The sequence below is a fragment of the Penicillium alfredii genome, assembly GCF_028826965.1.
Source record: "Penicillium alfredii strain IBT 34128 chromosome Unknown utg000010l_segment0_segment0, whole genome shotgun sequence".
Taxonomy (NCBI): domain Eukaryota; kingdom Fungi; phylum Ascomycota; class Eurotiomycetes; order Eurotiales; family Aspergillaceae; genus Penicillium; species Penicillium alfredii.
In genome coordinates, this window is record NW_026622707.1 from 1621046 (window position 1) to 1642267 (window position 21222).

General features: G+C 51.5%; 8 protein-coding genes across 8 annotated transcripts; 2 read left to right on the forward strand and 6 right to left on the reverse strand.

Moving 5' to 3' along the window:
• Positions 1–108: 108 nt before the first annotated feature.
• lcbA (serine C-palmitoyltransferase subunit lcbA) lies at positions 109–1828 on the reverse strand (the record flags this gene model as incomplete). Its single annotated transcript, XM_056658691.1, has 4 exons — positions 109–291; positions 346–837; positions 896–1406; positions 1500–1828. The coding sequence occupies 4 exons, from the start codon at positions 1826–1828 to the stop codon at positions 109–111; spliced, it is 1515 nt and encodes a 504-aa protein (XP_056508984.1).
• A 456-nt stretch (positions 1829–2284) lies between these two features.
• Positions 2285–8170, reverse strand: NUU61_008167 (1,3-beta-glucan synthase; the record flags this gene model as incomplete). Its single annotated transcript, XM_056658692.1, has 3 exons — positions 2285–2645; positions 2702–7981; positions 8037–8170. 3 exons carry the CDS (start codon positions 8168–8170, stop codon positions 2285–2287), a joined length of 5775 nt encoding a protein of 1924 aa, XP_056508985.1.
• Positions 8171–11109: 2939 nt separating this feature from the next.
• Positions 11110–11406, reverse strand: NUU61_008168 (uncharacterized protein; the record flags this gene model as incomplete). The annotated part of the gene is made up of 1 exon (XM_056658693.1): positions 11110–11406. The coding sequence occupies one exon, from the start codon at positions 11404–11406 to the stop codon at positions 11110–11112; it is 297 nt and encodes a 98-aa protein (XP_056508986.1).
• A 1474-nt stretch (positions 11407–12880) lies between these two features.
• On the forward strand, positions 12881–15343 carry NUU61_008169 (uncharacterized protein; the record flags this gene model as incomplete). Its single annotated transcript, XM_056658694.1, has 2 exons — positions 12881–13851; positions 14260–15343. 2 exons carry the CDS (start codon positions 12881–12883, stop codon positions 15341–15343), a joined length of 2055 nt encoding a protein of 684 aa, XP_056508987.1.
• A 324-nt stretch (positions 15344–15667) lies between these two features.
• Positions 15668–16683, reverse strand: mog1 (Ran GTPase-binding protein MOG1; the record flags this gene model as incomplete). Its single annotated transcript, XM_056658695.1, has 2 exons — positions 15668–16379; positions 16607–16683. 2 exons carry the CDS (start codon positions 16681–16683, stop codon positions 15668–15670), a joined length of 789 nt encoding a protein of 262 aa, XP_056508988.1.
• Positions 16684–17274: 591 nt separating this feature from the next.
• NUU61_008171 (NYN domain-containing protein) lies at positions 17275–19033 on the reverse strand (the record flags this gene model as incomplete). The annotated part of the gene is made up of 2 exons (XM_056658696.1): positions 17275–17871; positions 17933–19033. The coding sequence occupies 2 exons, from the start codon at positions 19031–19033 to the stop codon at positions 17275–17277; spliced, it is 1698 nt and encodes a 565-aa protein (XP_056508989.1).
• A 676-nt stretch (positions 19034–19709) lies between these two features.
• NUU61_008172 (heat shock 9/12 family protein) lies at positions 19710–20106 on the forward strand (the record flags this gene model as incomplete). The annotated part of the gene is made up of 3 exons (XM_056658697.1): positions 19710–19743; positions 19810–20002; positions 20061–20106. 3 exons carry the CDS (start codon positions 19710–19712, stop codon positions 20104–20106), a joined length of 273 nt encoding a protein of 90 aa, XP_056508990.1.
• Positions 20107–20339: 233 nt separating this feature from the next.
• NUU61_008173 (uncharacterized protein) lies at positions 20340–21218 on the reverse strand (the record flags this gene model as incomplete). The annotated part of the gene is made up of 1 exon (XM_056658698.1): positions 20340–21218. One exon carries the CDS (start codon positions 21216–21218, stop codon positions 20340–20342), a length of 879 nt encoding a protein of 292 aa, XP_056508991.1.
• Between the last annotated feature and the right edge of the window lie 4 nt (positions 21219–21222).

The window sequence follows — 21222 nt, forward strand, 5'->3', positions numbered from 1 at the left end:
AGAAAGGGGACATTAGGACATAGGGTGGTGGAAGAGCAAGTCGGTGAAGGCCAAGGTCGTAGGAGCGTGAGCGATGGTCAGATGCGAGACGAAGGAAACAAAAGGAAATCATCTCCTCTTGCTCATGACTTTGGTAATTGCGTGCCGAATAGTCGTTCCCGCTTTCTCAATCTCCTTCTTGGTGAGTCCGACAGTAACGCACACCTTGAGTGAGGGCGGGACGACCTGCTTGGGCTCGAAGTTGTCTTCGAGAGTTTTCAGGCGTGTGATGAGGACGCCATTGGCCAGACACTGCAGAGAAGTTAGAAAAGGAGCACCGAATAGCAAAATATTTTGATTGCGTACCTCGTCCACGACATCCTGGAGCAGGAACTGCTGGTCAGAAGGAGAAAGTTTCTTGGTAGCAACAACCTCCGGTTTGATGACGAGAATAAGGATCGGGTTCTCAGGTGCGCTGGTGCAGTAGACCCAATCGCTTCGGGGATCCAGCTGAGCCCGCATCGCCTTGGTGTATTCCCGAAGTTGGGAGACTGTCTCGGGATTGGTCTGGAGAATGTTGATTGTGGCACTGGCCGTAGTCGATAGCAAAGCAGGAAGAGCCGCAGAAAAAGTGTACGCCGAAGCGGAGATCCGCTGGTGGTGCACAATCTCCTCCGACCCAGCGCAGAAGCCTCCGCCAGCAACAAGGGGACCAGCCAGGGACCCCACAATCATGTCAACCTCGGCAGCATCGACATTTTGGTGCTCCGTGATACCACGGCCGGTCCGTCCCAGGACACCAAACGACCAGGTTTCGTCCAGGATCAACCGGAATTTGTACTTGAGCCTCAACTCGATCTATAGAAGTCAGCAAACAGAAGTAGACCTGCAAGCAATGCGGCCTTAGGTGACGTACGATTTTTGGGAGGTCGACCATGTCACCGTGAGACTCAAAGAGACCCTCCGTGATGATGAATCGTCGAGTCAAAGGCTTCCTTGCCTGTTCCTTGGTAACCTTGGCGAGCACCCGCTCCAGATCCTCCATGTCATTGTGCTCGTACCAGCGAACAATGCTGCGCGAGATCTGAATGCCCTTCCGAATGGCGAAGCTGACCCCCTTATCCGCCACGATGATGTCCCCGCGTTTGGAGAAAGCCGGAATCACACTAGAAATGGTCGAGAAGGCCTGGGAGTAAATGATACAGGCAGCGGTGCCCAAGAACGAAGCCACATCCGCTTCAGTCTTCAAATGAACATCCTGGGTACCGTAAAAACCGCGGGGACCGCAGGGCCCAACACCGTAATTCCGGAGAGTCTGAATCGCCTTCTCCTTGAGCGCCTCGTTGGTGTTGAAATTGTAGAAGTTGTACGAGCCGAGATTGGTGACCGTGCGGCCATTGGCCAGCTTAGACTTGGGACCGACAGGTCTGCGTACATCGCACCAACGTGTGTCAGCGATGGGTCGTTAAGAAATTAAGGACAGCCAGATGAGAGGGTAAGAAAGGGAAGGCGTGATTTACCCAACAATCACTGTTCGCTTGTCGACTTCCATCTCCTCCAGGGTGGTCGGGCTGCCAACGAGAGGCTCCGGAGTCCATTCATCCACCAGGTCATCGATTTCGTCGTCTGAGAGCGGCACAACGCCAGGCTTCGTCGAATACTTCGGGGCCAGTAGATATCGCACAGCGAAGAGAAACAAGAAGAGCTCAACCGCAGATCGAATAGGGTCATCTTGGTAGCTGGATTTCACATAACGAAGGAAGATTGCGGACCCGGGAACGCGGTGGAAGAGGTTGGCGAGTTCGTGGAGATACTCGGAAACGAGACGCTGGGTCTCCTGGAGGTCCATGGTTAGGTGTTCAGGGAGATGTTTGCGAGTGCAGAAACATCGGCTTGGACCAAAGCGAGGGAGCTAAAGTCAAGGGCCGAAGTATTACCAATTGAAGACGGAGGAAGAGCATTCGGGGAGCGACGGACCAGGGAGATCCCGCACGTGACCAGGACAGGGGACGTTATGTTCTACAAACAGCGACGGGATTTTCACCATGGAGCGATAACAATCTTACAAAAATCTCAAGTCTATCATAAAGGCAATTCGATTTGTCGAGGTAAACAAGCAACGAAAACATGAAACGAAGGTAAAAATTGTTGCGGGGACATGGGCCCCAAAGGGTACAACGGTCATTTCGCACAAACACTGAAGCCATTCATTAAAATCAACATGTGCGCCGGGAGTGTCAAAGGATGCAGCAAATCAAATCTTCAATGAAGCACAAAATTTTGTACAAGCCATCCCCATATACGCTCAAAACAGCTTGGGATTCCAATTCCAGTTTCCTGGTGAGGGAGATGGGACTGAGCTCGACGTAAAGCCATCGCCAGGAAGTCCGCTGCCAGTATACCATGCCACAGTATCGTTGAGGTTGCTGTCGAGCGGCTGGATCAGACCTAACTTGCTCGTATCGCCTTGGGCGAGACCCAGCGGGGAACTCCAGAGACCTCCAAAGATACTCTTGAGGAAGTTTTGGTGGCGGACAATGACTGGTGCGGCAATAATCACAACGAATAGCACAAGCATCACGAAATACAGAATGGCGAAGCGGATGACTCGTCTCTTCCGGAGCTTGGATTGTTTGAGCGAGTAGATCGGAGGGCGAATTTGGCGACTACAGCGAGAAACAGTCAGCAACAAGAATCAAAGCGTGGGGATGTTAGCGCTTACCTAGGCCGCAGCCAGAAAAGAATCACGGAGTGGAACTTATCCACGTAAGGGATGGCAAGGGCTGGGAGCATGGAGAACAGGAGCAAGTGACCGAGAACGAAATCACCCGCGAAGTAACCCAACTCAGTAATCTTGCAGAGGAATTCACGTCCAGGCTGCGACATGGAATGCCAGCCCATGTTGTACCATTTCCCAGTCCACCAAGCAATGTTGGACTGGTCATGCTTGAACTCCCTGGTCAGGGCGAGAGAGATAATCAACTTGTACACGAACCGCTGAATAGCCATGACCGCAATCATGCCGGAAATAGTTCTGGGCCAGCTGAAGGATTCAAGGAAGAACATGACTTCAAAGAAGGCGATGAGAGCAATGACTGCGACGGCATGTGCAATGGCGGCGAGGACTGATCCAAACTTCTTGCAGCACATGCTCAAGAGGGGTCCCATGCAACACGCCATACCAAAGAATACACCGGCAACACCCGCATTGACAGCAACGGGAGCAAATGCGACAAGGGCCAAACGGGCGACCGAGTTGGTGGCCTGTTTGTAATTGTCGGAGAACATTGTCCTAGAATTGATGTAGAAATACGGGACAACCGTCACAGCGCAAATAACCAGGGGAGCAACGATCTCGCTGAAAAAGATGTTCGTAATACGTGCCCTCGGGACGTCACCAGAGCCCTTCTCGGACGGAACACCAAGAAGCTTGCGCTTGTAACCGGTGATACGCGTGCGGGACAACCGACAGAACCCAATCCAAGATGAGGCATGAGATCTAGAGTTGCCACGGGAAAGCCACCGGAGGTAGTCGCGGTAGTCGATGAAGAAGTCGTGCCAGGCAAACTGGTGAGGATTGAAGAGGAATGGCGAGATGCAGAGAGCCAACAGAGAGACCCAGAACCAGATCAGTGCCGGAGTCCACACGGTCGACGTGGAGAACAACAGCATGAGGAGAAGTCGAGCACCAGCGTAGATCGAAGGACCAGCGAATCGGGAATACAGAACACCAAATGGAATACGAGCCGTTGCGAAACCACGGCCCGTGCCAATGTACCGAGCACCACCAAACGACAAGTTCTGATGAACGGCGTTGGCGTAAATCTGACACACGAACACCTCGAACATGAAGGAGAACGATCCAAAGTGCTTCGCCAGACGGGTAGCCATACGCCACACTCCTCGCTCGGTCAATTCCTGGACACCGAGAGGGACGAAAGAGATGAAGAACACGATAAAGATGGAAATGACGCAACGGTTGACCCAATCAATCACGGGAACGAGATTGGCGCAAAGAGTTGGTCGGAGCGGGTCCTTGATAGGCACATCGGGGTTGTACTGGCAAGTGATGGTCTCATGCTTCAGGGCTCCGAGGTTGATAAGCACAATCATGAACATTTGCACCGAAAGCATGATGAACATGTTGTTAAGATGGAAGCCGGGGTGCGCATAGTAGAAGGACAGGAACCGGTCCAAAGGCAGCTGCGTGCCCAGGTAGTAGTACTCCCGAGAAAGCATCTGTTCACCCATACCCGTGCCGATCTTGGTGGTGAAGTTCAAGATGGAACCGAAACCGAGATCACGACCCTTACCACATTGGAAATACTCGCAATGCTTGATTCGACCTCCTCGAAGCATGGCATTCATACCAGCGTAAATATCCTCGTTCAGGTGCAGACCTTTCTGGGCTTTGGAGACACCTCCACGGGTGGTCATGTAGGTGGCGTTCAGGAAATCAGGGTGACCGTAGTGGAGTTTACCGCCGATTTGAGCGAGGGTACGGGCGAAGAGAGTTCCGAACGTTTGTTCCTTGGAGGCAGCCACGTCACCCAGAACACCAACACTCTCAGAGAAAATGTATTCACGAGCTCCGAGAATGGCGACAGGGTGTGAATCAGGGGAGGGAAGGCCAGGAGTGTAGGGGGAAACATTGTCCGTAGTCAGCTCCTCGAACTCGGCCAAAACACTGCGAATCTTGAGGCACTCTTCAAGGTAGTTGTCCTGGTTGGCATCAATCAATTGGATGTACTCGCCGCGGTAGAAAATGATGGAGTGGTTCTGGTTGTCTGACTTTCCGTCTCCGAGGATCGGGTTGCCAGAGAGCTGGATGCGGAACTTGGGCTTGCGCATGTTGTTCTCGAGCAATTCACAGTGGCCATCGATCAGGGCGGAGTACAACCGAGGCTCCTCGCCCTCATTCACAGGAGGTTCCTCGTCCAGGTAGGCGATTTGCAGGTCTGGGTAGGCACGGAGGAGGAACTCGGTGTTCTCACGTTCGTCCTTGTTGAATTTCGCATAGCGCTGCATGGAAACACAGATTCGGAACTTGCGACGGGCCATGCGCTCGAGCTCACGTTCCAGCTTCTCCGAGTTTCCGCCAAACATTTGCACCACCTCCGGGTTCTCGACTCGGTAGAGGAGCTTGATGGCGCGGCTGTAGTTCATGAAGCCGGACACGGTTCTGTAAAGAGTTTGCGATCGGAGGGAAGCCCAGATTCTGGTTCGCAGGGTATACTCTGGTGCAGCTGACTTGAAACCAATGCAGTAGAAGGGCAAATCGTCGATCTTGCTCTTTGCGACATCTTTCTCGGTCTTCTCGTAATCACCATTGAACTGCGATGTCTCGTCCGCAAGGATCTTGGTGTCCTTGACGAAACAATCCCATTCATGAGGGTGGAGCTGTTTCAAGTATTCCAGGAGGGTAACACGGGAGTACGGTTCATCCTCGCGAATGATCTCACGGAGTGACAACAAGATCTTCTCGCTGTAGTGAGGAATGAGCACGCTGAAAGTTGGCATGTTGTCGACCGGAAGAGGTTCGGGCATGGGGGTCGAGAGGGACTGCGCGAAGAAAGAAATCCGACGCTCAGCCTCACTACCAGCAGGGAAAAATTCAGTCTTGAAGGACTGGTCCTCCTGCGAGACGAAGAAGGTGGGGGCCCGCAGAGTACGTTTGCCCTCTTGCTCGGAAGGTACCTGATGATAGAGCAACTTCTGCACATGGTCGATGGCGAGCAAATGCTCTCGGTACATCGAGATGATAATGGCGTTCCACACCTGTGAGATAAGAACCTTCGGCTTATACTTGATCTCCATGTCTGTGGTGGCAAGAACCTTTGAGTAGATGCGCTTTGGGAGACGAGAGAAAATGTTTCTCCACGGGGACCAAATCGAGACACCGAGATAGAAGGATCGCGCCACCGAGAAAATGGTGTTGCAGATAATGTACCACAGGTAACTGTCCAGGAAGAAAAGCGTCAGGTCCATAAAGAACATCAGTCCCAGGAGGATTTGGGGCTGCGTGTGGCAGAGTTGGTTCTTGATGTACATGACACCGGCACATTGGTGGATGCTCATGGGCGACAAAATCCGGATCGGATCCTTGAATGACAGGGTCAAGAAGAAGTAGGACTCTGCCAATTTGGCGCCGAAGACACAGACCCACAACCCGTAAGACATCCACATGTCGTTACCTTGGAGGCGGGGGAAGCTTGCAGTAAATGTCTGGCTGGCGACGTATTGTCGACCATGCTTCTTCATGTAGTTGCCAAACAGACCGCCGAGCGGTTGGATGGCGAAGAAGGCGAATGTGAGGAGGGCCAAAACGAAGTGGACGATGCCGACTGCGAGGCCGACTGCGTGCTGCGTCTTCTTGTCCGGGATTTTGTCAAGGAACTTCAGAACGAACACACCGGGGACAAGATTGATAAGAAAGACACCGAGAAGGAAAAAGAAGCGCTTCCGGAGATGCTGCGCGCCAGCCCACCTCCGGGGAACATACAGCCATTCGCAAATGGTGGCAAAGATCTGAATAAAGGCCACCAACGCACCACCAAGGCCGACGGCTGCGAGGTATTTGTCAGACGAAGGCCGGTTGTCCAACTGTTGCGAGTAGTTGTGGGTGTAGAGCGTCGGAGCATTGTAAGCTGTGAAGAACCAGAAAGACCCCAGGTGGATGACCCAGATGCGGTTGAAGTTCGTAACCATGTGGAACCAAGAACGAGTTTCCTTGTATGTCTTGAAGAACGCCTTGTTCCAAACCACGTCTTTTAGTTTCGTCCATCTCTCTGTCGGAGGGACATCGACCAGACGAGTCTTGTCCTCGAAGTGGATGCGCTCGATGCCCTCTGGGTACCAGAACAGTTGGTTCATGTCATCATAACCGATGATCTCGTTGTGATCACGCTCGCGACGAACGTATTTGCCGTCCATGACCTCATATCCCTGGTCACGACAAAATTGATAGAGAGGAGTGATGATCTCGTTGAGGTAGGTGAGCTCCTCCACCGGCTCAACTCGGTTCTGGCACTCGGGCGACGAGTAATAGTCATCGGCACACTTGAAAATGAAACAAATACACTCGGGCAAGAAGCGAACTTGGTTGGCCTCACCCCAAATCATCAGGTAGAGAGCGAGTTGGCGAACACGGTCATGCTGTGACATCCGGTTCATGCGCGACTTCCACCGGTACTCGGCCGCTTCCAAACTGTTGTCTCCTTCCAGGGCCTCGAGGGTCTCCTCCTCGTTCTCGGGGTTCTTCTTCGCAGCCTTCTGAGCAGCCTTGCGCGCTTTCCTGGTTTTACGGTCCGCCTTGCCAAGTTTCATGTTGGCGAAACCGACCGCATCGTCCAGGTCCAAATGCGCGGCGAAGTACCAGCGTCGGTAGTTGGCGTTCTCACCACCAATATAATCGGCGTGGAGTGACAGCAAGGCTTGGTTGGGCGTCATGCGAGATGCGCGGGAATCCAACAGCGTCATCAAGTGGTCGTACATGTTACGCATGCTGTCACGCTGGAACCCGAACTTGTTGACCAGATCAAGGAAGATGTCCTCCACCTCTTCCTTCGAGAGCGGAATCTGCGCATCGGAGGTCCAGGCAGGGTACGGCTCCCGCGATCGCTGGCCAGCCGGCAGAGCGTTGCCATAGTCCATACCATAGACGGGCGTCGAGGCGCCGGATGATCGGTTGGCACCGTAGGAGATCTGAGACGACGGCGGGCGGTAGCCATAGCCTCGGCCATACTGGCTGTCGGCATAACTGTTGTAGCGTTCATCTCCTCGCCCGTAGTAGTCCATGTCGGCGGCGCGGGCAGTCTCGGACCTCATGGTGAAGTCACTGAAAGTCTCCGAGTCTTCCTCTGAGTCGTGTCGCCGACCTTGCCCTCCGTAGCCCATCTGGCCCTGGTCGTAGTACTGGTCCCCATAGTAGTCGTCGTGGTGACCAGCCTCGTAGTATCCCCCATCGGCGTATCCGTGGCCAGCATCCGCGCCGTAGTAACCCCTGTCACCGTTTAGTCTCTCATGCCGGTCCGCAGTGATTCGGCACTTTGACCTACCCTCGATCGTAGTACCCATCCCCATAGTCATTGTGGTCATAATAGCCCTGGGCATGGTCATCCTGGTAGTAGGAGTCCCCATGGCCCGGGTGACCGTAGCCATCATCATAATGGCCTCCCGGATAACCCGACATGGTGAATGTGTCGTAATCGAATCGCTAGTGATGGCACTGATAGAAATCATACATCAGATGATGAATTCGGATGGGACATTATTTCAACCCCTTGAGGGATGGCGGTGCTGTCCACTGGCAATCTTACCTCAATCACGACCCATACAACGAAATACTCTTCACAAAGTCGGACCTGGGATTATTGCAACATGGAAACAGGGCAGTCGGAATGAACGCGCGAGTGGTACTCGATGGGATTCTTGGTTTGCACGATAAAAAAGAGGGCGTGGGAGAGTAAAAAGTGTCGAGTGTCAAACCCGATGATAACGAGTGAAAAGAGAGAATTGGGTCCCCGTCGCAAGTCTGAGGGGAAACTCTCACGGCAAGCGCCAAATTCAAAAAGAAAGATCGAGCGTGCCTCTCCTCCAAACCTTCTTCCCTCGGGAAAAACGAAAGGCAAGAAAAGAAGGGGAAGAATTGGTGATGGATACAAAACAGAAACAAAGAGGCAAAGAGCGAAGGGAAGGGGGTGGTTGGGAGGAAGGAGAAGGGAAAATGCTGTTATTTTGGGAATTCGGGGGGTTTGTCGGATCTAATTTACAAGCACCATACAGGAGTACAGGGTACCTCGCTCGAGTGTGGCTGGAACACTGCTGGGGGAGGTAGCTGTTACCTGGACTTTACACACTTTCAGGGGGTTCTGGGCTTGTCCAGCCTACTCTCTCACGCTCTTGTACTGTATGTGTGTGAGTTCACAATACCGTCCAACGGTATCCAACGGTATTGTATGTGTATACATCAATTTGCATTGGAGCCCTGTTACCAGCCAATCATGATGCCACTGGAACAGCTGGAATCCAAGGGAATTTCGAACGGCCCCTGAGACCTGCCCCACTGTATCCATTCAGCATGTAATTCAGGTAACAAATAATGTGGCATTTCATTTTTTCTTTCTTTTTTCTTTTTTTCTGCCCTGATTGTGCCTTGTTATTGTTACCAGGTATGCAGGGATAACCCGTTGCACCCGCTGTGTTTTTCATTCCTCGTTACTGTGGCTATTGCGGTATTCATCTCTCTCTCTCTCTCTCTCTCTCTCTCTCTCTCTCTCTGTGTAAGTACGCTAGAAATCAGGCCATGATTCTATGGAATATGGAATATGGAATAGATCCAATCGAGCTCAGAATGTGATTTAGAGTACCCTTGGTTCCCTATGGGGCCGAAGTGACCAGAACCACTGTATATAGGGTTCTTTTGGCTTTCACCGTCTGCTCATTTGCAATCACCTTGTTCTTTCCTAGGCTTTGGAGTGATCGTCCGTTTGACTTGCTCTGTGAGCAGAGATTTTCCCTGGCCAGGTCAATTTGCCACCGCAATGACTTGTACCTGCTATACAATACCGAAGAGTGAGATATACAGTATTATATCAAACTTTTTTTCTATTGATAATCAATTAGAGCACAGCGTGGCTATCTAGTGATCTAGTGTTCGATGAGACGTGTTCGCTATATTTCTCTTATTCCGAAGCTATCATCCATGCAATCCTACTTTATCAATCAATTCTAATCACATTTGATATGTCCTTCCAGGATATTTAGTATTTCACATTCAACAATCTCACCGTTTATCTTTTCCCGACCGAGTCAGTCCTGGTGTCTTGTACACGCTGTACATATCCGAGTAAAATGGTATCAGTATCTCCACCTTTAGAACCAGCCTCTCATGATGTTCCACAGTTCAAGTACCACACCAAGTGGAGCCCCGATTGCTTTTTTTTTCATTTTTTTTCCCACACACTCCGGCATCCATACGCAACGGGATGCGACTACCCCGGGAGGTACAACATATACAGTGCTTAAAGATTATTTGCTTTTAAGTATATCGATACAATATCGTGCAAACGATACATCCACTGCATAAAATCTATTGTAGGTTTTTTCTTTTTCTTTTTCTCACTCAATATTGAGGTGACTACTATACCAAAAATAATCTGTCTCTACTAAGATACTAACCAGCGATCACTAGTCCGCTGGCCCTAGTGTATCAAGTTTATTGTATTCGCCCCGCCACTCTTTTCATTTCAATACTGAATACTCCGTTGGTCAACTGTGGCTGGGGACTCGATGAGGTTCGATTATCCTTCTAGCCTGCCAGGATACGGCTGGGGGAGTGCCTATGTATAGAATGTCTCACTTTTTCTTTTTCTACGTACTATACCGGCCTCGGTTTACAATATCCACCTTTGGACCACTTTGCCACCGAGGAACACAGCTGATCCTCTCTCTCTCTCTTACCTAGGGAAAGGTACTTTCGCGGAATGATTTTAGTCATCAGGGGCATCTGCACTGCCTACTTGTATCATACTCCTCAAGGCCAACCACTTTTTTTTTTTTTTTTGACGTCGCAGCGGAAGGGGCCAGGGGAGGGATTTCGGGCACCAGCTCACATTCTCCATTATTCCATTCAGTCTTCCTCCACATCCAACCCACTACTATAGGCAACAATGTCTTTCTAGCCAGCCTCTCTCTCTCCAACATCTGCCATCAAAATTGTGGTTGGAAAGTGGTCTACTATATCCATCCCTAATGAGCCATGGATTGAGTGTCTCTCACTCACCCCTGGTTACTAATTTAATGGCCAATCTCTTGATATGCAAGAGGCAAGGGAATGCAGATCGGCAGTGACATAGCGGAGGAATGGGGGGAGCGATCTGCGTCTAGTTGCCAGCCTTCGCTGCCATCTGGGACTCGTCGACTCAGGAACCTCCCAGGAACCAGCGACGCTGTCCAATCCACTGGGCTCGGGCAAGCTCACCCCATTTGATCGTCAAATCCCTGGAAGGCCTCCATTCCATGCAATCCAAATACTATTCAATTCCCCAGCCCCAGCGGGCCGTCCTGCATGCAGACTAGACAATGTGTTCCTGTGTCGACCTCGACAAGAGATCTCTGCCGGTCGATGCACTATCCTCGCGTCAGACTAGCCTCTGGGGGGTTCAGATGTCTTCGCGGAGATCCAAAGGCACCGTGTTCGGTTGAAAGACTGAGAATTGCGCCCACGTCATGATAGCTACGTAACGCGCCACCCTTGAGTGTCATTTTGCCAGCCACGGCGTAAGAGGTCTGAGGTTTAGGGTCTCGGGATTTCAGTCCTGTTGCCCCAAACAATTGTCCTGGACGGAAACGGCTAATAGCCGTGCGAGAGGCAATTGTGCCTGTATCGCCGGCAAGGTTTCTCGTTGGATCGTTCCTCTTTTCCATGTGGGGCTCGATTGCGTGTCGCCGATATCGTCGGAATGCTGCTGCGTCACGGGCCGTAGATGTAAGCACCGTGGATGCGAGCAACAAGAACCTGCACGATTAAGATTGGGTTTCAATGCGGCTACATTGGATCTATCTGTCGAGTACTGGTGACTGAGTAGCGTGGTAACGTAGCCGGTGTGCTGTTGAGGACAAACACCATGGCGTGGGAGTCTCTTCATCCAAATAGGTAATTGAGTAGGGGTTGTATTCTGTTCTATATCTCTCTGACGGGTAAAAATATTTTGTATCCGGTCTCGTGCGTTTTGATCGGTGCAATAAATTCCATGCTAGGCGTTATTCGCGTCGAAGTGTCGGTGACCCTAGGTGACTATATATATATTCTATGGGCAATACCCATCTTACTGGCCATCCCATATATATAGTCCTGATTGGGTATACATAAAGCTATGATTTCGGATATCCGGTGGCATAATTCTATAATATGCCACCCATCATGTATTCAATTCAATTCAATGCCCTGTGCTAAATGTCGACGTAAATACAAATACACATGTCGTCGATGTATATTTCTCCCGAGCCATCTACATTTTACTAGAAATTCTACCCCAAAGCCCCCTTATCTTGCCACCGGGGTTCATAGATAGAAAAAGAACTAACTCAATACCTAAATACCTGCACTAAACAATAAAGAGTCTATTCTCAATCATTTACGCATCTAGGACAACCTACTGTATACGCATACATAGGCATCTCATCCAATTCAGACTTGGAAAGGCCCTTTGTCTGTTGGAGCTGTAATAGCAGCTGTATTATATACAACGCCCGGGTGGTCTAGTGGTATGATTCGCGCTTAGGGCAGCCAAAACCTAAGCACTCCTGCGCGAGGTCCCGCGTTCGATCCGCGGCTCGGGCCGTTCACTTTTTGCTTTACCTATTCAAGATTTCTTTCTGTTGGCCGAGTTACTTCTGCTACAAGGAAGAAGGAAGGCGTTTATTTTTCTTCCCGGGCCAAGCTAGGATGGATGGTCAGCTAGCTATATAGTATATAGGATGATGCTCCCACTTAGATTGTATGTCACTGGCTGGTTGGTTGTATTTATAAGAAACACCATAGCGACTCGACACTAGCATCCATTATTGCACACTATTTATATCGTCCAGGAACTCATCGTTCCATCGCATCATTTTCACCCACCCTAGCTCGATCAATTTATTTCTGCATTATATACTGCCCAGGTGTGGTGGGAATAGTCTCGGAACCTACTGACCGCCGTTGCCGTGCCAACCCGGCAACAGCTCAGCGGTCAGGGAAATATCAACACTAGACCATGATGACCGCTAGATCGATGCCCTAACTCATCACTGCTTGTTCTATCTGCCTCCACCCCTACTCACATCATCCTCCGTATTTGAAATACACCATTCGATCGCTTCCCACGAGACAACCAGGCCCGGCCGTAGCCGCAGCAAGATGGCGAGGCTCAACACCATACCGCAAAGCTCTGATACGCCTCACCGCACGCCAGGTCTATATGGGAGACCTGGCCATGCATCGCCCGCGTTTGCCGATAGCCCTATTTCTAGAGAAAGAACAACCCGCAAATCCTATTCAACAACAAAGGGCCGAACTGCCATGAGCCCACATGAAACGAAAAAAGCGAAGCCAAGCGCCATATTCAATATATTCTCCGATGCCGACGATGACGGCGACGATAAAGACGAGAGCGCACACAATTCTTCCAGCCCACATCAAAAACCAAGGAAATCGAGGACCCTGAACAACACACAGGTCAACTCCTTGCTTCTTCCGCATCCCACGACTTCTCGCTACAGACCAATGCATAAATTGGAAACTGCCGACTATGACAAAGAGAATGACCGTTCAGAGGACGAATATCCGGTCTCAACTTCCCCATCATTCCAGGAACCGATCCGATCCCAGGCATCGCAAAGAAACATGCAACGAACCCCAACAAGAAGCAGAACGGATCATCGATCTTCTATTGATCCCTTGCCCGCGCGCGATGAGACAGACAACAGCTCTGACAACAATAGCTTTCATTCACTGGATAATTCACTAGATGATTTCATTGTCAGCGATAACGAAGAGCTCAGCTACGATGAGACATCTGACTCTGAGACAGACGACCAAGTAGCGCCACCACCCTCACCTCCTACACAATCACCCAGAAAGAGACTCCTGAGAGGGAGGAGGCCAAACACAGAAGCGGATGAAATAAAGGATTCGGCGACCCCTTCATCGCCCAAAGAGCATATTCCCCTGGAACCCTCACTTCCAGAATTGATCAAAACACGCGCCACTAAGCTTGACACAAAACCCAGACGACTGTTCCAACACAACTCCATTGCCAAAGGATATGACCAGATTCCCCTGGATGAAGACAATGAGCCTCTTCCTCCATTGGAAACAGAGCTTCCCAAGTATGAACGACTCTTTGCTTCGCTGGCTGAAACGATCCGTGTGCTGATTATGTATCACTAGATCGGTGCCTGAACATGAGCCCTCATTATCTCCACTGGAAACAGAATTGCTCAAGTATGAACGAATATTGGATTCGCTGTTTGAAACGATGGTTGCGCTGACCCTATATCGCTAGATCGGCGCCTGAATATGGGCCTACATTATCTCAGCTGGAAACAGTGCCCCCCAAGTATGAACGACTCTCTGCTTTGCTGTCTGAAATAGACTCCGTGCGCTGACTATATATTACTAGATCGGAGCGTGAACAGGGGTCCTCGCTATTTCCATTGGAAATAGAGTCACCTAAGTATGCACAACTATTCGCTCTGCTGTTGACAATGACTCGCGCGCTGACTCTATATCGCCAGATCGGAGCCTGAACATGGGCCCTCATCATTGCAGCTGACACCTCCTCGCCAGCATCCAGAGGCACTCTTCTCCAGTCCATCGCCAAACCGACTTCGATCCCCAACTAAAGAGAAGAACCGCATACCCCCAACACCACATCGGGAGAACGTTGACGCCTTTTGGAGTCAGGAAGTCACCAACGATTGGATTGACCAGCATTCCCCTCGCAAAGACAAATCCTCCGGAGGTTCAGTTTTTGAACTGCTCCGAGAGTTTGAAGATTCAGACTACGAACCCGAAGAAGAGACCAATACCCCCCCAGTCATTGAGGACGACTCGGACATCATGTCAAGAGACAAAAAGCCAACGACCCCCAAGACCCCCAGCAAGACCGCTCTCAAGAAGGCCGAGATAGAGCAGAGGCGTGCTCTCCGAGCTCAGCGGGCATCATTCGACCAGAAGAAGGCATCGTTTGCAGAAAACTTTCTCCAAGTCCTGGATGATGCAGTGGCCGACGGCGAGGTCACCCGGCTTGCAACCAAGACCGGCGGGGTCCAAATCACCTGGAACAAAACCCTCAAAACCACCGCCGGCCGGGCCCAGTGGCGCGGAGACAAAGTGCTGACCCCCGAGGGCCTCACTACCCACCACTATGCCTCGATCGAGCTGGCCGAGCGTATCATCGACAGCGAGGACCGGCTTCTCAACACGCTGGCGCACGAGTACTGCCATCTGGCCAACTTCATGATCTCCAATGTCCACGGCCACCCGCATGGCTCCAGCTTCAAGCGCTGGGGCTATCGATGCTCTGACATGCTGAAGGACCATCCTGTCTACGGTGGCCGCATCGTTGTGACTACCAAACACAACTATGCCATCAATTTCAAGTACGTGTGGGCTTGCCAAGGGTGCACTGTCACATACGGCCGTCACTCGAAGAGCATCAAGCCGGAGAGTGCCCGTTGTGGTGTCTGCCGCGGTGAGCTGCAGCAGATCAAGCCCAAGCCTCGGAATGTGTCGCCCAAGAAGAATAAGCTTCCCCCGCCTGTGCGGAAGGGAGTCGTCGATGATGTGGCCAATGAACTTGGTGCGGTTACGCTGTAACCGATTGGATTCAGCAGAAGATGGTTGTTAATACTGGAGATACTGGAGACCTGGGATACAGGGTGACGGCATATAGTGCTCTCCTTTTTTTTTTTTTTTTTTCTTTTTTTTGTGAATAAAATGCCGTGTCTTGTTCCCTCGATGGCACTCGAACATAGACCTGCATTATGCTTCGAAGTTGTATTTTATTTCACTACCCAGTACCTGAAAAGGTGTAGACTATCTATTTGCTCATCTTCCCGTCCTAAGAGGGCATACCCGTTGGTTGTATCATACTCTCCCATTTCCCACCATTGAACCCATTGCCAGTGTATCTATCCCCCACTAAGCAAACAGCCCCCAGTCACGGATCTCCAACTTCTCGCGCAAAGCAGCAAGCGTCTCCTCGGCAGCCGCCTCCTCACCGGACAACTCATTCGGATCCCCACTCTTATTGAACTCCTCATGCGGCACATTCAAAAACACCAACAGATCCGTCTCCTGCGGCTCGAGCCGCACAAGCAGATAATGGCAAGTCAGCTTCGACGTCTGCGGTATGCCCACGGAATCCCCATTCAGCGCGGCGCTCGCCACAATCGAGTCCGGCACCGACGCCGTCGATCCATCCACGGCGGCGGGGACCCGGCCGCCGCCGGGCCGTTGGCGGACGGGCGTCGTGAAGGAGACAACGCCTTTGTATGCGTTGATTGGCATAGAAGTAGAAGTTGATGAGGATGAGGATGAGGTTGAAGAGGCTGGCTGGGTCGACAGACGCGCCATTGATACCCGCTGCGGCGGCGTGATCACCTGCAACGTGTCGCCCTCGTCGCAGAGGTCGTGCAGGTGGTACAGCGCGGCGGCTTGGTCAACTGTTTCTGGTGTTGCGCTGGCTGCGCTCCCGCTGCCGGCACTGGGCGTTTGTTGTTGGTGCGTGGGGTTGGTGAAGGTGCTCAGGGCTTCTTCTTGGGGTACGCGCTGGTTGACCTCGATAATTAGGTTGGAGAGCGTGCGTGGCGAGAGGAAGAGTTCCTGGTGGTCTGGGATCTCGCGCAGGGTGCTGAAGAGATATATCAGTGTGTGTTTTTCTCATTCTTCTTCTTCTTCTTCTTCTTCTCCGAATCTGTTGATTGATCTTCATTGGTATATATGCAAGTGCTATACCGAGTGACCTTGGCCAAGATATGACTTGGAATAGAAACTCGGCACGGCGTACATTACCAACAGACCACAGGGTAAATGATAGCCGTTGAGTATAAACACTAGGAAATACAACCTGATACTCACCTGGCGTCAATCCAGCCCTGCGGCACAACTCCCCGAATTGCCCCACCGAAGAAATCCTGCTCGGTGAACTGCGCCATGGCCGAGTCGATTTCGGAGCACCACTGAACACAGAAAGTAGAGGAGTTCCTGTAACAGCTTTCCTGGAGACTGCCGCGGAAAAACGCGAGCGAGAACGGGTCGATGCCAAGTCTGCGAAGCACAGCGGCCCGACTTGATTTTTTTGAGATTTCTTCTCCTCGCTTAGGTTCTGTTCGGTCCTCTTTTTGATAGTCTGGGGGAAAAGGAAGGGTTAACAGATTGCACAGAAAAGACGAGGATAAAGAGAAGGAGAGAGCGAAAGAAAGAGAGCTGGATGTTCTTAAGGACCAAGTGCTCGAGGCAGCAGAGCGGGCGGTTGTCTTCCGCCCAATGACGTTTGCCCGCGTCTGACTCGACTTCAACTACACGGAGTGACGGATATTTGTGCGATATATAGCCTTTGAGCAGAATGAGCAGCTTAATATTCAGCTACTTGAATATACGCGTGTATACAGATATACAGTTGACGCTGAAGTACGTGGTGATTCCATAATTCAATTCGAAACCGGGGTATCATGAGAAATCAATACCGCTAAACGATGCAGAGCAAGAGAGCAAGATATGGTATGGCCAATTCACATAGCAACCCTTCAGTCAAACAGCTCCTCAATGTATGCATCCAGTTCGATCATCCGGAAGTGACCTCCCCATTTGGCCCGGAATTCCTTCTTTCGATACGCATAGCTGGTCACCTGGGAGAAGCTCACCAGCTCCACGATCCAGCCACGCTGCAGCGCACGCTCGACCATACGCATAAACCCACCCGAGTATTCGGCTGCGGCGGCATCGCCCGTCGCCAGCACAATCGTCGCCGGTTCGTCCGTGTCCAGCAGGCTCTCCAGGATCTTCAGGTGCAGAATTTCGTCCACGCCCTGCTCGACCCATCGCTCCCCCGAGGCTTGAACCGTTTCAGGTCCACCAAGTCCTCCATTCCGGGTCTTGGGTGGGCGAGGAGTCGCGTGCTTGAGCTTGTGTACGCGGTCCAGGATGTTCGCTTCATAGCCGAGGGTCTCGGCTTCGTCGATCGAGGGCAGTCGGTCCGAGCCTACCAATACTCTCTTGGTAGCCGGACGACCCCGTTCCATGATCAGAGAAAAATTGGAGTAAGATATATGGAGGCGGCGGATCCGAGTTGTGATGGGGATGTTTCGTGAGACTTTCACCGAATCGTGGAATCCCACCATAATCTAACAAAATCGTGAGTTGGGGATGCAAAAACGTATGTAGAAGACGGAATCCACAACTTACATTGGACATGTCCACGAACACATGAATAGGTCGTGAATTAACGCTGCTCTTGGGAGAGACCCCAGCACGCCCAACTTGAGACACAAGTTTGGCATATTCGGGAAAGTCCGTAAGGAGCTTGGTCATCAACCCGACCCGTCGCTCGGACGCCGACTTGTAGACGGTGGGTCGAACACGAGTTGTCCCGGAAGCCTTGAAGCTTTTGATGGTATCTGAATTCAAGGCTGAATCCAACTCATCGTATGAAGACGGCGGGGTTTCATAATGACTGAGTTTCGCATCAGACGTGCCCAGTTGCGACGGGACAAATGCCAGCGCCCCAGACTTCTTGGAAATTGGAGGATCAAAAATGACGGTGTTTGAATCAGAATCCGGCTCGGCACTGCTTTCCGATGAGAGTGCTTCCTTGCTGTGTTGAATTTGGGTGTTTTTCCCACCCGCCCGGGACTTGGGCTTGGCCCTGGGCGTGTCTTCTGAACCATCCCTGCCGGGAATTGGTTTCGTCGGAGTTCGAGGGGAGTTAAATTCCACGGTGCTATCCTTGCTGGTAGCCTGGTGATCCGAGGCTCGCTTAAGGATCGTGATAGCTTCGGGTTGGGCGTATGGGCGTGAAGAGCGACCGGTAATAGTGTCTGTGGAGAGCCGAGGCTTTGAGGTATCGGAAATGGGGATGGGTTTGGGAGGAGTGTGGGAAGACAGTTCGGTCGGGGAGTGGACAGTAGACGCTCCACCCTGGGATGACCGTTTGAGAATGGCGACAGCGGGAGGAGGTCCGGCAGTCGGCTGAGAAACACTTGGTCTATGCTGCATGGCAGTTTCAGTCGCAGGAGCTGGGACTCGTTCCAGAAGATCCCACAGCGAACTGAAGTCTCCAAGACGGGGATAGCTCCGTTGGGAGTTCACATCCCTGGTCCGACTCCCTACACTGTCTCCGACATCTTCCCCCAACTGTCCCTCGGGGCATGGCGTGGGGACCGTGGATTTGGAGGGGCGAACACCGAGGGGAGGAGACGCGCCACTATAGGTGGGTGACCGGAGAAGGTCAAGCACCGGGGTGAAGTCCCAATTTGAGCTCGACTCGGCCGATTCGGTCGCAAGCATTGAAGATCAAGAGAAATAAACGAATTGAGATGATTAGGTGCAGGTATGAGAGAAGGAGAAAAAGAGACGAGATGAGGGATGGGAATTTAAAATAGACAAATCAGCTTGAATATCATAGGGAAAATCGCCTTGGAGATGCATCGAGATGAGTGATTTGCATCAACATCGTGAGTCAGAGAAGACTAATTTGATGACTTGAAGCCCAAGGCGTCCAAGTCGATGCGGGATGAGGGTGGCGGTGAAGTACTTCTGCCAATTTACACCGCCTGCCCTGATTGCCTATTACCTCGGCAAGACACTAATCCTGTTTAGGAGATGACTCAGCCAGTAGCCACACCCGTAGACCTTGTCATCGCAACGTCATCTGCGCCGCAGTCCTCATCAACGTCATTTCTCTGCAGGCGCTTGATTCGCGGTTCGCCGAGCCGTGGATGTAGATGGCACCATCTGGGGTCAACCTTGATTGTAGTCAAGTAACCGGGTTCAGCATGCAAAAAATGGACGACGTCATGTTTCATTTCAAAGAAAGTTAAGGACCTCATCAACCTATATAACCCCCCCTCTTGTCTTGAGCAAACACCGTTCTTCCATCATCTACAACTAGCAACCCTCTACCGTTTCAAACCCAGAATTTCAAACCACCTTCACAAAATCCATCATTTTTCAATCAGCCAACATGTCTGACACCGCTCGCAAGGATTTCACTACCAGTACGTGTTTTTTTCTCTCCCTCTCAATGATCAAGCCGGGTTGCTAACCTCAACTTCTTCCCACAGAGGCCAAGGAGGAGATCACTCCTGACTCCACCAAGTCCACCCAGGACAAGGTCAAGGAGGCTGTCACTGACACCTCGGACCGTGTCACTCGCGGATTCCAGACCGATGATAGCAAGGGTGGCGCTCAGGAGGCTTTCGACAAGACTCAGCGTGCCTACGACAACCACGCCCACGGCGGTGCCAGCAACTCCATGTAAGCTCCCGTCCTCTCTCGAGCCCCAGGAAAGACACAAGACTAACAATATATGTAGTGGCGACAAGGTCAAGGATGCTCTCGGCTTCGGTGGCAACAACTAGGTTTGCGCTCCATAATATGGACGGCCTTCCGGCGTGATTTCGGGAGTTGGATATTTATCATGATTCGTTCATGAGTCTACAATACCATTAGTCGCTTATTTTGTGCTTTAAGATACGAAACTACTATGGAATGGAACCGTGCATGACAAATGATTCTGTTGACCCCTTTCGTAGAAACCACAGGCACCAGGCAATGTAGGAAGACATTCAGGTGGCTAGCTCTTGCCAGCTTTTTATCGCCGCTCAACAAGGCTTTCAAACATCGAGTCCCGTTGCCTGGTCAGCTGTCCTAGCTCGCGTTCGAGCTCCTTGTACCGTGCCCGCGCTCCAGAAACATCATTGGGAAGGTCATGGAATGCCCTTACGCGACCTTCCAGCGACTTAACCATCTTCTGCAGCCGGAGAACACTCTCTTCTTCCACCATAAGCTCTTCGATTGTCGGTCCCCTTGGATGGTTCCTCTCGAGCGATGCGATGCGATCCTGATACTCTCGAGCCTTGGTCGCGAGCATTTTCGAGCCACGCGTCCATTCCGACGTCAACCCCTGCACTTCTGACGGTATCTCATAAGATTTATCCGTTTTTAGGCCCTCCAGTTCTGTCTGCAGCTGTGCCAGCTCTCGCTGGAGGTATCGATGCAGGGTCTCGATCTTCTTCATTTGCTCTTGTGCCTCAAACTCATCCGCCGTGAGCTCCACAATCGACTGGCTCAAATCACCTGGGTCCGGATTCAGCGTGTTACCGAGGGCTGCGGCGGAGTCGGCCAGGTCATCTAGATCGCGTCTTCCTTTGTCATCGAGGCACAATTCCACTTCGTCTAGAATCTCATTTTTTTGTTGTTCGTGCGGGTTTTTGCTCTCGGACTCGTTTAGTGTTTTGAATGCCTGCACGACTTCTTCGCGCGCACGGTGTTGAAGGGTGGCTTCTTCATCGGCCGCATCATTGGCTGCGGCCAGGGCTAGCAAGACTCTGAGCGTATCTTCGTTGCGTTCGAATTGGGGTATTGGTTTGGGCGCATATTGACGGCTCAGCCAGGTGTTCACGTACGCCCAGTCTTTGGCTTGAATGGCAGCTTGGCGAGCCTTTGCAGGAGAGACAAGCGGGCTATCCATTGAG